The following is a 15,716-nucleotide window of genomic DNA, read 5'->3' on the forward strand; positions in this document are numbered from 1 at the left end:
ATCATCAAAGTTACTTGGTAAGTAATAAAGGTTAATGAATTTTATTATTTTATTATTTTAGACCCGGACATCTTGCACTCGTTGTCATAGCAAGCACGTGAAAACCCGGATAAATATTGCCGAGATTCAAAGTAATTGTCGATCACGTTGAAGTCGTTGAGCTGTAATACTCCTATATATAGAGTGTATTCAGCAATAAAAAAAAATAAAAAATTTTAGAAAATGAATTCAAATAACCAAACTACTCAAGAATATTCTGATTTATCAATGTATCAAACTGAAAATAGCTCCGCGCCTTTGCATAATAATAATAACAATTCTTCCATTAACAACGTAGGAATGTCTAATACCTTCATTATTAATAATTTATTCTCACACTTCAAAACGATACATTTGAATTTTACTTTCCTTTACCAAATGATACACGTATTTATTACGTTACATATACCGAATTATATCCATTAGAAAATGCGCGACTCTTATAGCATTGATTTATCTCGTATTCCTAGCCATCAGCTTCCACATCATTATAATATCCAATCTTTAATTCGACAACAGATTCAGCAACAAGTCCAACAATCCATTTATCATCAAAATAATGTTCAACAACAATTCATTGATACTACAATTCAACCTACTTCTCAAGTACATTCAGATAATAATAACGTTTATAATGCAGCTTCAAATTCAGTATACGGAACTATTTCTTACAATATTTAAGGTACAGAATTTCAGAATTCTTACTAAGGAAATTTGATTATTATATTTTGAGATGAAATAAGGTTTGGCTATTAACTAAGATTAAGTTGTTAAATTTGCTAATTAAAGTGAGATATTTTTATTTATTTATTATTATTTTTTTTTTTGAGAGAATGTATTTATTTTATTGTATTTATTGTTTATATATATTTTGTGTTGATATTTAAACTGAAATAAAATATAATTTTTTTTAAAATTAACGTATTGTGTACGAAGTTAAAAGACTAATGGCAATCATTCCGTTTTTCCATATTTTTTTTCAATTTCTCCCAGATAGGAAGGCTTATTCCGTTTTGAAAAAAAAAAGAATTAAGAATTATGACCCTTAAATTATTGTTCAAATTCCATCATTAATATTTTAACGCGTAATTCATAACACTGCATTTTTAAACATTATTCTCTCAATTAGACGATCAAAAAATAAGATATGAGCCGATATCAAATAAATCAAAATAGGGATGAATATAAATATATTCTATAGTGCAGAACCTCTATACTCAACTACTTATATATAGTAACAATTGATTGATTATAAATTTCTAAAAAAAAATTTTTTTATATTAAAGTAAAAAATTTAACCAATAATTTTTATAGACATGACCATTAGCTTTAAAAATTATCGGTTATTTTTTTTCTAAATTAAATTTTGGCTGAGTTTTAGCTGTTTAAAAATCTGTAATTTAAATATATTGATTAAATTTAGTCAAAATTGAGACTAGTTTAAATTTTTGTATTACAGGTTTTTTTAGCCACATTTAATGTACAGATTTTTTTTTTAATATGCTAAGAAGAAAAAAAATTTTAAAACTGCAAAAAAAGATTTAATGAATAAGGTTGTTTAAATATAGGTCAATTTAATGTTATAGATGATAATTTATATACCATCAAGTGAATATTTAAAAGACAGTTCAGGTCAAAAAATACATATAATAAAATACAAATCTCATCATTGTATACCTAATTCATCAGTTTATAATGAAATACAATAAATAAATATATTATATAAATTTTATATCATATAACTTATAAAATCCTAATTTCTGATTGGTTAATATATGTATCACATGATGCTTACATAATCTGAAAAAATTGAGACTTTTTTTTTATTTTATAAATCAATTCCTTTTAATAAATAGAGTTTAATTTTTTTTATAAAATTAAAATCCAATTATAAAATCAAATTTTATTTAAATTTTTTTAAGTTCCTATTATAGAGGTTCTGCACCGTATGTACGTACATCCTACCAGAGTTTAGGAGTTATGCACTTGCACGTGATAGCGTTAACATTAACTCTGGTCAGTTCGTACGTTAATACTTAATATACACCCACGCTGTACATTAAAGGAACCCCATTACTAAATATCATGGTGAATTTATGATGTAATGCTGGCCAGTATTTTATTAGATTTTTAATTCTGGGCAAATGCACATCATAATTCTGGTATGGTGATCATCACCTCCTCCTATTTTCATTGGTCGACGGTATTTCAGTATTATTTATGTTAGTGTATCGACTGTATCGTGTAATTTACAATTTTTTTTTTTGCATAATTTTTTTTTTGCATGATAAATTTTTTTTCATATGAGAAACTATTTAATTATGTTATTAGATTAAATATGAGTAATTTTTTCTTACAAAAAGTCTATTTGATTTTTTTTTTAGCTCAGTCATCAATATTTTAATATTTTATAGAAAATCGAAAAAAAAATTCGGAAAAAAAAGATACTTTGCAAGTTTATTTTCTAATTGATTATTTTAAAAAAGTCGTAATTTATAAAAATTTAATTGACATTTTATACCAGGTAAAAAAAAATAAAACAATATTCTTTTCTTACAAAGAAAATATATATTTATGATGTGAAACATGTCTAATAATATAAATGTGATCAATGTAATCAAGTTTTATGTCTTAAATAAATTATACGAGTTTGATGCACTGTACATCAGATTTTTACATAATTTTTTTTTGTATTGGTAACAGACCTTTATGATTTCTATAAAATAAATCGGTGAAACCAAAGTTATTAAAAAGTATCAATAAAACCCAGGAGATGTAAATGTGATGATAAGATTCGTGTAAATATTTTTGAGAAGAAATCCTACATACTTCAGAATTCATGACTATTAAAAGCCACAATGACGTCTTGTTTACATTTGATCCTCCAAGCATCTCTTGGACCAAATCCACGGTACATACTCTAAATCCGCAGATCATTTACAGTATTAGGTTTCTGCGCCAATAGATAATAAACCGGATATTCAAAATAAAAATAATAACTAAAAACACGTTTGGTACGCCGGCGGAGATCTATTGGTTAAAACAAGATCAAATAAAAAAGATTAAAAAAAAGTTGGAAGAGGAAATAAGGAGGGAAGTAATGAACCGCGTGCTACTCACGATTAGTATATATTAATTTAGCATATAAGCTCATGATTCCTGATCTGTTTAAAGTTTAGCGTTTTTTTAAATAAAGATCGCACAAAAAAAAAACAAAAAAAGAATTTAAGTAAAGATTGCACGTTCAAAACATCTCTTCTTCGCATAAATTCTTTACTCTCAATAATACGAAACCAACTTACCATATCTGCCATATCCCTCACCCATGTTAAGATTCATTAACGTGAAATGTCGAATTTATTTGTGGTAAGTTGAGAAAAAATTTCTGATGATAGTTAGCTTATTGTTTTTCTTATTATATATCTATGGTAATAATCTTTATGACAATCTTGCTTTACAACATAATTATGTCTTTCTATCGTAAAGATATAAATAATTATTTGAATCAAGACAACTTCACTGTGATTTTGCCTCGTTAATAAAGCAGGAAAGAAATCTCAAGGGTGAAAAAATTATAATTAATTTGGGAAAACTATCAAAAACAAATTCATCACCGTAGTATGTAATTCTTCAACAGAGAATAATTTTTCGTTGAAAATGATAGTCGTGTTTCAGAATCAAAGCTCAAATTGATGAGACGTTAGAACCATGATTCCCAACTGATATATATTATATTCGAGGAATACTAATTTATAAGATCAATGCATTTTCTTGTTGATCAAAAAACTTATTAATTAAATAACAAAAGACTTTTCGATATACAATGTAGGCTAATTGAAACAAATCTTGGTATTACACTTAATCACGAATATAAGGAAGACTCACGAGTGAACTGAATGGACATACTACATGTTTGGTGAATTCCTGGCCAATTTTTCTTTGCGAGTTCATATGCGGACTCCTGTCGCACCTTTGTGAGGTACGTTAGACGTAATTGTTCGATTATTGTATGTTATTTCATTGCGAAACTATGATTTATCTAGATCTTGATTCTCAATTGATATACTATGTGTATATATTATATAAATACAATAAAAAAAGAACATTTATGTTTATTACAAAGGATAAAATGGTACGTTTTATTATTACATCAATTTTTTTTATTCATGGTGATTAACAACATTTCCAAAGGTGTAATTGCGTTGTAGAGGGCTTGAACCGTTTGTTGCTATTACCGTCGCGGGTAGAATAAAAAAAAATAAAATTAAAAAAATACTCCCCCTGATAGAAATTCCCCTTATTTGATATGTAATACGATTATAATTAAAAATATACCATGCATTGTATACATACCGTACATATTTTGATAAAGGTGAATAAAAATGAATGAATTTAAAATTGTAGTTATTATGAGATCTTGAGTCTGATAAAATATGATCCATCTAATCTTTACTTTCCCTTTATTTGATATTATTGATAAAATATGTGAGTAACCCATTCCAATTACAAAACTGGTTTCATTCAGAATAATCTTTTATCTATCGGAACCTTATCCATACGAAATTCGGGAGGAATCATCATGCATCAACCCATTTTGGTATTTTGGTTTTCGTGAGTTCCTTTTCTCTTCCTATCTAATAATTTTATCAATCAAAACTTACATATGATCAATGAACTTTACATATAATCTTTTGATCTTTGCATATGATAAAAAAATTAATATGATCAAAAAAGTCAACGGTGGCGTTTTTTTCATTTTTTTTTAAAAAAAAAATTCGTGTAAATTAATAAATGTGATTCTAAGAAAAAATGAGAGCATTTGTGACATTCTAGAGGGCGTTCTTTTTTTATTTAAACTGCTCGTTCAGCCGTTTGTCTAAGCTCCCCATGAGTGGGTCTTCCACACTCCTTAATGCGTTGGAATATTAATAATGAATGTCTTTCTCCGTATAAACAGAGAACAGGTAAAAGCATCAATAAATATTAATAAAAATCATAATAATATTTTTCAATTATTTACCAAAAATATTTTATTTCCAGACGATTCTCATAAAATCTTTATTTCCTTCGCTTAAGTAAAAAAACGCTTTATTTAATTTTATTATTATAACAAAGAGTGAGAGTATGTATTAATTTAATATGAGTCATAATTTTATAATATTCTAAATTCTCATTTTTTTTTCTTTTTTTTTTTACCAGAAAATAGTAATAATATTACTATATACACACACGTCATAATCGAAGTTCGGTAAAAAATTCGAATAAGTTAAATGAATCAGTTCGTCGAAATATCGAAATATCGGAAATCGTTTAATTCTTTTTCGTACTCGTCATGTAATTACAAAATCTTCTATTCCTGTATTATTTTGGTTTTCAACCTTTGTCTTTATCGAAATCGAATAAAGGAGTTTAACAATTTGTAACAATATTAAATCTTAATGAGCAAAAATATTTTATTTGTTTAAATAAAAAAATGTTACTTTTCTTAAAAAGTTAATTGTTTAAATTTTTATACAATGTCAGTTGTTTACTACGATAAAAAAAAAATTAACTCTATAAACTTCCTAACATTCAATATGTAACAATATTTGTAAAATCTTAAATGAGCGAAATATTTTAAGTGTTTAAATAAAAAAATGTTTATTTTTCTTAAAAGTCAATTTTTATATAATGTCAGTTCTTTTTTTTTTGTCTTTTATTACTACGATAAAAAAAAATAACTCCATAAACTTGTTAAAAATTCTTAGAATATTTTTTAAAAAAAAAATTTGTAACAATATTTGTGAATCTTTAACGAGCGAAATATTTTCTGTTTAAATAAAAAAATGTACTTTTCTTAAAAGTCAATTGTTAAATTTTATACACTGTCAGTTTTTCTTTTTTTCTTTGCCTTTTTACTACGATAAAAAAAACTTCAACATTTTCATAGTTTATTTTTTTTTTAAAAAAAAAAAATCATAATTATTATTTTGCTTACTTAAACAATATCAACCCAACATTGAAAAAAAAATTAAATTAGCGAGTGTTGAGTGTTTTTGTGACTATTAAGAACAAGAACTATTCGGAATTCGGAATTATAGATCCGCGTTTTCGGTAACATTTCCTTTTTTTGAAGGTACCTAACGTGGTACCCGGTTTTTTTTATGCTTTGCCCCGACAATCGACGAAAAAATTCCTATTAAAAAATAATTCCCATATCCGGAAAGAATTAGATCCGATAAAAATTCATCTATTTCTATTTTTAATTTTTTCATTAAATAATACGGGTAACTGATAAGAAAAATTTATTTTTAAAAAAATTTAGATAAGGCATATTTTTTTTTTCTTTTGGAATTTTCTCGTGAAAAAAATGTAGACCCTGCGTGTGAAATTTTTAATAATTGCTTAAAAAAAAATCATTCAACCGGGTATGATAAACAAATGAAGTTTTAAATAGAGTTTAAATAGAGTTTAATCATCCCAAAAAAAAATTTGTATCATGTCACACGATAAATGCGATAAATGCGATAAAATACATATTTTTTTTCAGCGATTGCCACAGTGTAACCGCCCCCGCCCCGGGGGAGATCTCTGGCACGTGATTATAGTAAAAATTTTTTTTCTGTTTTTTATTCAAAAAAATTCGATCACGTGAAATTTTAGTTCATACCACTACTAACATTCTGTATACTAATCATGTACACGTCAAATTTTTTAAGTTAATTTTATCTATAAATATTTCTCAAAAGAATAAATCCTTATTTGATGATGACAAAATTTATTTGAAAAAAATTTTTTTTTTTTGGTATTCACAAGAGAATTGATTTATTTCTTATCATACAACCTATGCATTACGAAAAGATCTATATCCATCTCATGTGTAAAAAAAACCAAACCGACCTCCGTGTCCATTTCAAATTTAAAACAATTAAGATCCCTAATTCCAAAACTTTTTAACATAAAATAATTTATTATTTGTCCATTAATTATGTTATTTTGATCTAATTGTGTTATAGAAGATTGGTTCAATTGAAGTGTTATCCTCACGTTACAATTAACTGAAGTGTGATTTTTAATAGGAGAAATGTTTACTTTCCTGCGCATTTTTTCCGGGACATATCCACCTACTCATCCGAATAAATAATTGAGGATTAGGACTTTTATGTGATGAAAAAGGGTTTCTTTTTTTGAATGGGTTATAAAATATAAACATGGTATATTTGTAATAATATTTGGCCAGGATATCAGAATAAAATTTAATAATTTTTTTTTTTACAAATTAACTGAAAGGAAAGGAAGTTGGTTTAATGAACCTAATCGAATATCATTGTTGGTTCAATCCTATCTACCATTTCATGTGTTGTGTTTACTACGAAAGAAAAAGAGAAATGAGTGAAACTTAAATAATATTTCAAGAATTTTCATATTTTCTAATTTATTTTTACAAGGTAAACGGGTCATTTTACGTAAAGAAGAAAGAAAATAATCACTCACATGTTGATTTCAGGAATTTTTCCAAACAAAAAATGATTATCTTTCTCAATAATTGATAAAGAAGATTTTATCATAGGTATAAATACATCATTAACACCTCGGACTATTCAGTTAATCATCGGAGAAACTAAAATGAATGAGCTTAAAATGAGTGGTTCATCAATTAATTGAAACTTATGATGAAAAAAAAAATATAATAACTACATTACCCATACACGTAAACCAGATACGTGATTTTCATCACTTTACATATTTCTTTCATACAAACAAGTCATATCGATCCGATCAAAGTGATTTCTCCATAATTTAACTTCCTTCTATATTAATATTTTGTGTATATGCGTTCCGGCTCAACCGCTCAAGTCTCATAATCAATGAAAAAAAAAGAAATTACGTTATTCAGAATTATTATTTGACTACACTCACTGATTTGTAAGAACTGGCGGCAAAAATTAGAAATATATATCAATAAAATTTTGTACGACAAGTTTGAATTAATAAACTGAAGCTATTTATAAGATTCTTCGTGTTACGAATTTTTTTAGGTTAACCAATCTAAAACAGACTTTGTCAAACCTTTTTTGACAAAATACCACAAGTTAGATAAACAAAAACGACAAATAAAAACAAGACAACTATTTGTATTATAACAGATAATTTTCTAACTCATAGTAAAAAATTTAAAAGATTAATAATGTTATCACGGTCTGTTGTTAAATATAAAGAGGTTTGTTTAAAATAAAATATATCCGTCTGCGAAGACTTTGGCTAGTAGCATAAATGTTTAATTCTATTATTAAAGTTATATGCGCTAGCGATCTTTTTCCATTAGTTTTTGCAAAGCATGGACGAAAGTAAATAATTAATTTAACTCCTCTTTTAATTTCAGAACCTGGTTTTTAATATATATGAATTCAAATATTATAGGCATGATGAGATTAAAGGTAAATAACATATATATTCAAATTTATTCAACATAAATGTATTAAGCTCTCTTTTCTTTTTACTTAGAAATGCATGCAATATATGAGGTACAATTTCCATTATTCCATGCGCAGATAATGATAATAGGGTTATGTTATGCTAAAAGGTGTAAGTACAATAAAATATGTATATATATGTATTTTCATTTTAATAATTTTTTATTTACAATTAACAATTTTGCCAACATATTTAGGTGAGAGACGAGAAGCATTATTTAATGTTTATCGTGTATATAGGAAATTTCGTTTATGTTGGATCGTTTTGGCATTATCTACATGGAATACCTTGAGATGTTACAGAAATTTCAATAATACAGTAAGTAGATTTCATATTTATTTAAGTGAAAGACGAAAAAAATATTTGACGTATATTGTATATGTTGGAAATTTCATTACAAATTTGTTAATATAAAAGATTCGTGTTAATGGCGTCATTATAATACTTTGATTATACTATGATTATAATTTGTGCATTTTATATGGAAAATTAATTTGTTAAATTTATATTAAAGCCGTGATTAATCTTTTCGTTTTTTTTTTAAAAAAAAAAAAAATAGGCATACGCATATGCTGGATTGTTTTAGCGTCATCTACATGAAATACCTTAAGATGCTACAGAAATTTCAATAATATAGTAAGATTTTATTTTTCATTCTCATTTTCATTTTTTTTTTTTGTTTTCTTAATACGTGAAATCATTTTATTATATTATAATTATTGAAATTAAAAAATAAAAATCAATTAAAAAATATATTTTTGAGAAATTTTTGTTACATAATGATAATATTTCTTCATTTATTAATCAGATTCTTTTTTTTAAAAAAAAAAAAATAGGTATACATATAGGACGTATATGTTGGATTGCTTTAGCGTTATCTACATAAGATGTTACAGAAATTTCAATAATATAGTAAGATTTTATTTTTCATTCTCATTTTCATTTTTTTTTTTGTTTTCTTAATACGTGAAATCATTTTATTATTATATTATAATTATTGAAATTAATAAAATAAAAATCAATTAAAAAATATATTTTTGAGAAATTTTTGTTACATAATGATAATATTTCTTCATTTATTAATCAGATTCTTTTTTTTTTAAAAAAAAAAAAAAAATAGGTATACATAGAGGACGTATATGCTGGATTGTTTTAGCGTTATCTACATAAAGATGTTACAGAAATTTCAATAATATAGTAAGATTTTTATTTTTCATTCTCATTTTCATTTTCATTTTTTTTTTGTTTTCTTAATACGTGAAATCATTTTATTATTGTATTATTATTATTGAAATTAATAAAATAAAAATCAATTAAAAAATATATTTTTGAGAAACTTTTGTTATATAATGATAGTATTTTTTCATTTGAGAGGTTGTTCATAAATAAATTTTTTAAACCAACTTTCCTACAAAGATCTCAAACCTCCATTTTTAAATCAAATTGCAGTTTATATTATTATATAAGTTGATTTTTACCTTTTTTCGTTCATAAATTTGACAATATTAAAAGATTCATTCCCATTATAGACGTATAAATGATTCGGATGAATCATATAGGGTATTTTTTTTAGTAAATAATTAATATGTATCCGTTGTCTACATCTACGGTTAATGTAAACAAGCTAAAAATTGAAACACGAAGACTTTCGTACACGCTCAGTGAATTATGAACTTACAATAATTAATGAAAAAAACCACTCGAAAAAACTGTCCAATCACATATGTCGCTAAACCACTTACCGCTGGAATCACTGAAAAACCTGGAGCGGTTGCACTATCATGTAATGAAAAATTCTAATCGTCATAAAAAGGAAAACATTAACATCATGTATTGTCGATGAAATGATCACCGATCACGTGTCTAATGATGTAGTGCCTCGGCTTTTTTATTTTAATCTATTACCTAATTCAAGATTTTGTTATAAATCCAGATCAATTTACACTTTACAATTACTCACTATTCAAATATGCCATAAAAATTAAAACAAACCATTAACAAATCAATTTTTTGACACGACTAATTTTACATTTCACATCCATTTTCTAGCGTTACATAGACTATCTAATAGTAAAAAGTGTAAGATTCCCAAATTTTGGTTACAATTTTACAATTTCGTAATTATTTAAATGTAATTAAAATTTTTTCTCACAATTATTTATCAAGAAAGATATTAACTTTTTTCAGTTAAAAATGACATGATGGTTTAAATCATTTGATTTCTTTTTACTTTTTAAACTAATAAATAATTGAATAAAGATATTGTTTTAATTGTTATCATATTTTTTTTTGCTTTTATTAAAAATACAATATATTAATCATTCTTAATTCATAAATAAAATTTAATTAATTGTTAATATGATTCTTTCATCAAAAATAATTATAAAAAAAAGAATTTTATTTATTAAAATAAAACTGAAAATTGATCATGATGAAATATTGAAATGCTGTGTGTATAATACTGTATATTAACTGTATTGTTATTAATAAATATTACGGCCCTACCACAAGGGACTTCCTAAGAAGTGTACTATGCTCCTCCCATGAAAACTACGCATAGCACCATGCCGTACCACAAACCAACCGGTCCTATCGCAGGACTGCAGCAAAAACTGGTACCCGCGAGCTTACTAAGATGTAAGCGCCTATGCTCCAACCCTCGCATAGTACTATACCGCTCCAAAAATTCCAACCAGCCCTACTATGAGACTGCAGCAAAAAGCTGGTACTCACAGGCTTACAGAGTAAGCACGCTATGCCCCCACCCATGCATAGCGTCATGCTGCTCCAACAAAAGTACCCAAGAATATAAGGAAGAGTGAAAAGAACGAGACGTTAAGAGAGGAAGAAGAGAAGCAGAGAATAGTAAGAGAGATGGCAAGAACGGGTAAGACGAGGAAAAAACCTAGAGAAGAAAGAAAAAGAGAAAGACAAGAAAGGGGAAGAAAAGAAGAGTGAGAGTAAAGGGAGACGAGTGTGAAGGAGGGAGGAGTAAATATGACTAAAAATAGAAATAATCAGTAGCTGGAGTTGAAAAAATCTTTGCAAAAGATGACTCATGGATATTGATCAAATGATCATTCACATCATATATGATCGCGTACGCTGATCCATATGGCTGTAATTCGGGACAAAAATTCCCTTAAAAAATCAGACCTCAAAGGTAGAAAACTACTTAAAGTTCAAATTGCAAAATAACTTACTACTTACTAGTAAATGTAAAAAAAGGCCTGGAGAAACTAATAAGTGTGAAAATATTTGAGAGTTATTCGATCTGTGTATCTAAAAATAAATGGGCCATTTTTTATTAGGTAACTTGATATACTTTTGATTTATATAGTTGACCGCGCGCTCCAACGTCACGTGCGACAAAGTACTTTCGATTTGCAGATACAATACAAAATAAAAATTTATGATTGCGCCAATAATATAGTACAGAATTTTTTTTTTTATACTCTATTTAATAATATCGTAACAATTCCACGAAGTACACCTGTAAAAAAAGTGTTATATTCTAAAAGACAAAAAACCAATAATACAGATTTACTACACGCTTGTCTTAAATATATAATACTACTTCAAAATCCCCTAATATCAATTATTCTTATTTCACTTACGTATTTTCCTTTAATCATCAATTTTCCAGAAACACAGTTACAGTACCTTTTATTTTCATAGATTACGTACTCTCCTGAAAGATAAACTCAATGCACTTAAAACTGGAATTTCAAACGCGAATAACAAAAATAGAAAATCTACCGTATTTATCAGGGTTTCATACAAAGATTACGTCATTATCTTTGGCACACCCAAAGATGCCAAATAAACAATGCTCATTACCATCCAGTTATGTTATGTCTAAAAGCCGTTGGCGATGTAAGGAACACGATATTGACACCAATTACCTCATATTCCACAAGATCGTAGATATTATTACGACCAAATAAAGAACAAAGTCAAATATAATGATAAGAAAAAAAGGAATATGTCTATATAAAGAGATACACAGCAATCGTCTAGGTGTGAGTTATTATATAACGCTTAAATGGTTTCGCTTTGTAAATATCTCCTGATTTTTGTAAATGCATGCGGGTAAGTCTATTCCATCGTTCAATTTGTTTGGGCGATCTCACGATGTCAAATTTAAGTTGAGAATATTCCTTGTAATATATTCTATGATCCGTAAGATATACGCAGGGGTTGGTCCAAGTCTTTAAAAAATGTTCCAATTTTTTAGGATTATAACTTCTCCTTGGTACGTCTTGTAAAGACAACTCACACGCCAAATCCATAAAAGTCATTCAACATTTACATATAATTCACGCAACACCTGTTTATTCGGAAAAAGAAAATCCTCAAGAATTATATGCGAAGGCTTAGGAGAAATGAACAAAAATATAATTAGATTTACCTCGAGTCCTGTAACGAAAGTTTTACATAAGTACGATCATCTTAATAAAGTTGGCTCCTGGTATAATTATATTACTAAAGATCCAGTTATTTCACGCCTATCGTGTCTAAAGATGTGGAATTCTCCGTCTCCGATCAACAGCCAAACATCTTTCTCAAGCGTATCCCTCCGCTTTCGAAATTGACCCCGAAGACGAACAACCAAATAAAAAGAAATCATATCGACTGATCGCGACTCTCTAGAAAGTCATATGATAGAATGTCCTCCGTTATATGATTAATTATGATTTAGTCCTATATATAGTTTTATTTGTTATTTTTGTATTTTATAATTAGATCTTTTTTTCTTTTTTACATCTTTTTTAAAAGATATAATCCTATGGTTCATTTTTCACAAAACATTCCACACCTGCCAGGTATCATTTTTTTGATAAAGGAAAAAGACGGACTTTCTTAGTAGATAGATTTTTTATTACTTCTACCTAATTATTTGGAATCTTGATCTTTCTCTTTATATAGTTTTACAGCGTGTAAGAATTTGACTTATATACATTCACTTTCTTAAAAATAGAAACTAAAATAAAATTCAATCACCACAAATATGCATCACACAATCAAACACAAACATAAACAACGAAATCGTAATCATAACAATTCCATGATCCTATAACATCAACACACAATCATCCAACTACATTCAATAAACTTACTAAACTTATTCCCACAAACATTAAACAACATCCCAAACAAAATCATACGTATTATCAGGATCAAGATCAATACCATCACACTCTTCTCTGCTGAAAGTACTAAATTATTTTGATTTATAATCACCTAAGTATGTACTAGACGCTTTTGCATATTTCTCCTAAGACTTTACTATAATGAGTGGCAGACAAGAATCCCTTTTTTAAGACTCAAAGCCCGTCCTGTTTACAGGAAAATCTTGATTACATTTTTGATATCGGAACTGATGAAATTTTACCTGAACGTACCATCAGAAGAGCTCACCATATACTATAAATGACAACGAGAAGAAGAAAGTACGATAAATGTGACCTTTCATTCACAAAATTTTGAATTAGCATCGATTGTTCTTTTATCGCCAAAGGGTTACTTCAAGAAATTTTATATTACTGCGGGAGGATAGTTCGGGAAAAGAATCAACAGGCCGGGTTGACTACGCTAAAATCCAAACAACTTATTCCTTCGTTTAAACCATTTTGTAATATACACATCTATAATTTATAATAAAATACTTTATGTTATACTATTAGAAAAGTTTGATATATTGATATGTAAAGAAAGAATAATTTATATAATTTGGATCTAGACTAGTGTTGATCGCCTTAAGTCATTATATATCACAATGTAATAATAGTGACAGACTTAAAAATTGGGTAAGATCATGTTATTTGTGTCATCTTTTTTTTTTTCTTAAAAAAATTTTCTTAAAAAAAAAAAGAAATGGAGAGAGCTAAATTAGAATATAACTCGGAAGAGAATAGAGGAAAGTCATTAAAACAAGATCTGGGATTAATAATAAATAACCCAAGATATAGTGATATAAAAATTATATGTAATGATAAAAAGGAAATATATAGTTCTAGAGCAATTTTAGCAGCAAGATCAGAAGTATTTGATGGATTACTTTATAATGGAATGAAAGAAAGTTATGAAAATCAAATTTATCTTCCAACAGTTAATTCTACTATAATGAAAATTATATCAGAATATATTTATACGGGATCAATTAAAGAACCTTTAACTAAAGATAATATAGTTGAAATTTTTAATGCAGCAGATTATTTTCAATTATTACCTTTGGTTGATTTTATTATTGAAACTGTTAAAGATGAATTAAAAGTTAATTATAGAAATAATTATTCACCTGAATTATTATCTAAGGCTGTAGATACAATGATATTATCGGAAGATAATATTCTCCTTAATATGTTGATTAAAGCAGTATCGACTACTCCTTTAAATACTATTGAATTTGGTCGATTATCTATTAAGGCTCTTCAATATCTTTTATCTTGTACACATAAAAAACAGAAGCCCTTTGCAACCCCGGAATATGAAGTTTTTCGGTATAGTGCTCTCCTTGTATCAAAAGAAATTTCTAATAATACATATAAAACTCTAATGGAACTGTTGCCAACCTTAAAAGAATTAGAAAAATCAATCAAAGTAAATAATAAATGGATTACCAATCGTCAGAAAGTTGCTAAGGAATTGGCGGCTTTAGTCAAATTTATTGATTTCAGACGAATTAAGGAACAAATAATAACTGATATTATCGAACCATTAGAAATTACACCAACAGTATCTATTTATCGATCATATAATAGTTATTGTAATAATGATACTCGTGGAATACCACAGTTATACAACTTTAAAAGATATTCATATGAAATTCGCTCATGGTCAGCATGTATATTTGTAAATGCATCAAGTGAATTAAGTGATCAATAAGAGTATAATTGAATTATTGAGAAAAATTATGAAAAGTCTTTGAGATTTTGATTTCTATAATAAGTAATTTTTATCTAGAATAGCTTGAGCGATTTATCTTTATAATAATAATCAATAAAAATCTTAGCAGCCGCTTTAAAATTTATTATGCATCACAGTATGTTCCAACTTTGAATTTAAATTTTTAATCGTGATAAGTTCCTAAGTTGACTGTTGAAATTAAAAAAAAATGAAAAAATTTTTGTAGAATTAATCTTACATTTACATTAAACATATGAATAGAAATTACTCTTCCCCTGTAAGTCGAAAGGTAAAATTTCTAAAATTTTTCATCT

The 15,716-nt window shown here is 26.8% G+C and overlaps 3 protein-coding genes across 3 annotated transcripts; all 3 read left to right on the top strand.

The window, feature by feature from the left end:
* Positions 1-222: 222 nt before the first annotated feature.
* Positions 223-720, top strand: OCT59_001745 (uncharacterized protein; the record flags this gene model as incomplete). The annotated part of the gene is made up of 2 exons (XM_025324220.1): positions 223-333; positions 466-720. 2 exons carry the CDS (start codon positions 223-225, stop codon positions 718-720), a joined length of 366 nt encoding a protein of 121 aa, XP_025187389.1.
* A 7,486-nt stretch (positions 721-8,206) lies between these two features.
* OCT59_001746 (uncharacterized protein) lies at positions 8,207-9,079 on the top strand (the record flags this gene model as incomplete). Its single annotated transcript, XM_066144046.1, has 5 exons — positions 8,207-8,239; positions 8,402-8,456; positions 8,524-8,604; positions 8,690-8,811; positions 9,053-9,079. The coding sequence occupies 5 exons, from the start codon at positions 8,207-8,209 to the stop codon at positions 9,077-9,079; spliced, it is 318 nt and encodes a 105-aa protein (XP_065995247.1).
* A 5,291-nt stretch (positions 9,080-14,370) lies between these two features.
* OCT59_001747 (uncharacterized protein) lies at positions 14,371-15,381 on the top strand (the record flags this gene model as incomplete). The annotated part of the gene is made up of 1 exon (XM_025324221.1): positions 14,371-15,381. The coding sequence occupies one exon, from the start codon at positions 14,371-14,373 to the stop codon at positions 15,379-15,381; it is 1,011 nt and encodes a 336-aa protein (XP_025187390.1).
* Between the last annotated feature and the right edge of the window lie 335 nt (positions 15,382-15,716).

The sequence above is a fragment of the Rhizophagus irregularis genome, chromosome 10, assembly GCF_026210795.1.
Source record: "Rhizophagus irregularis chromosome 10, complete sequence".
NCBI lineage: Eukaryota > Fungi > Glomeromycota > Glomeromycetes > Glomerales > Glomeraceae > Rhizophagus > Rhizophagus irregularis.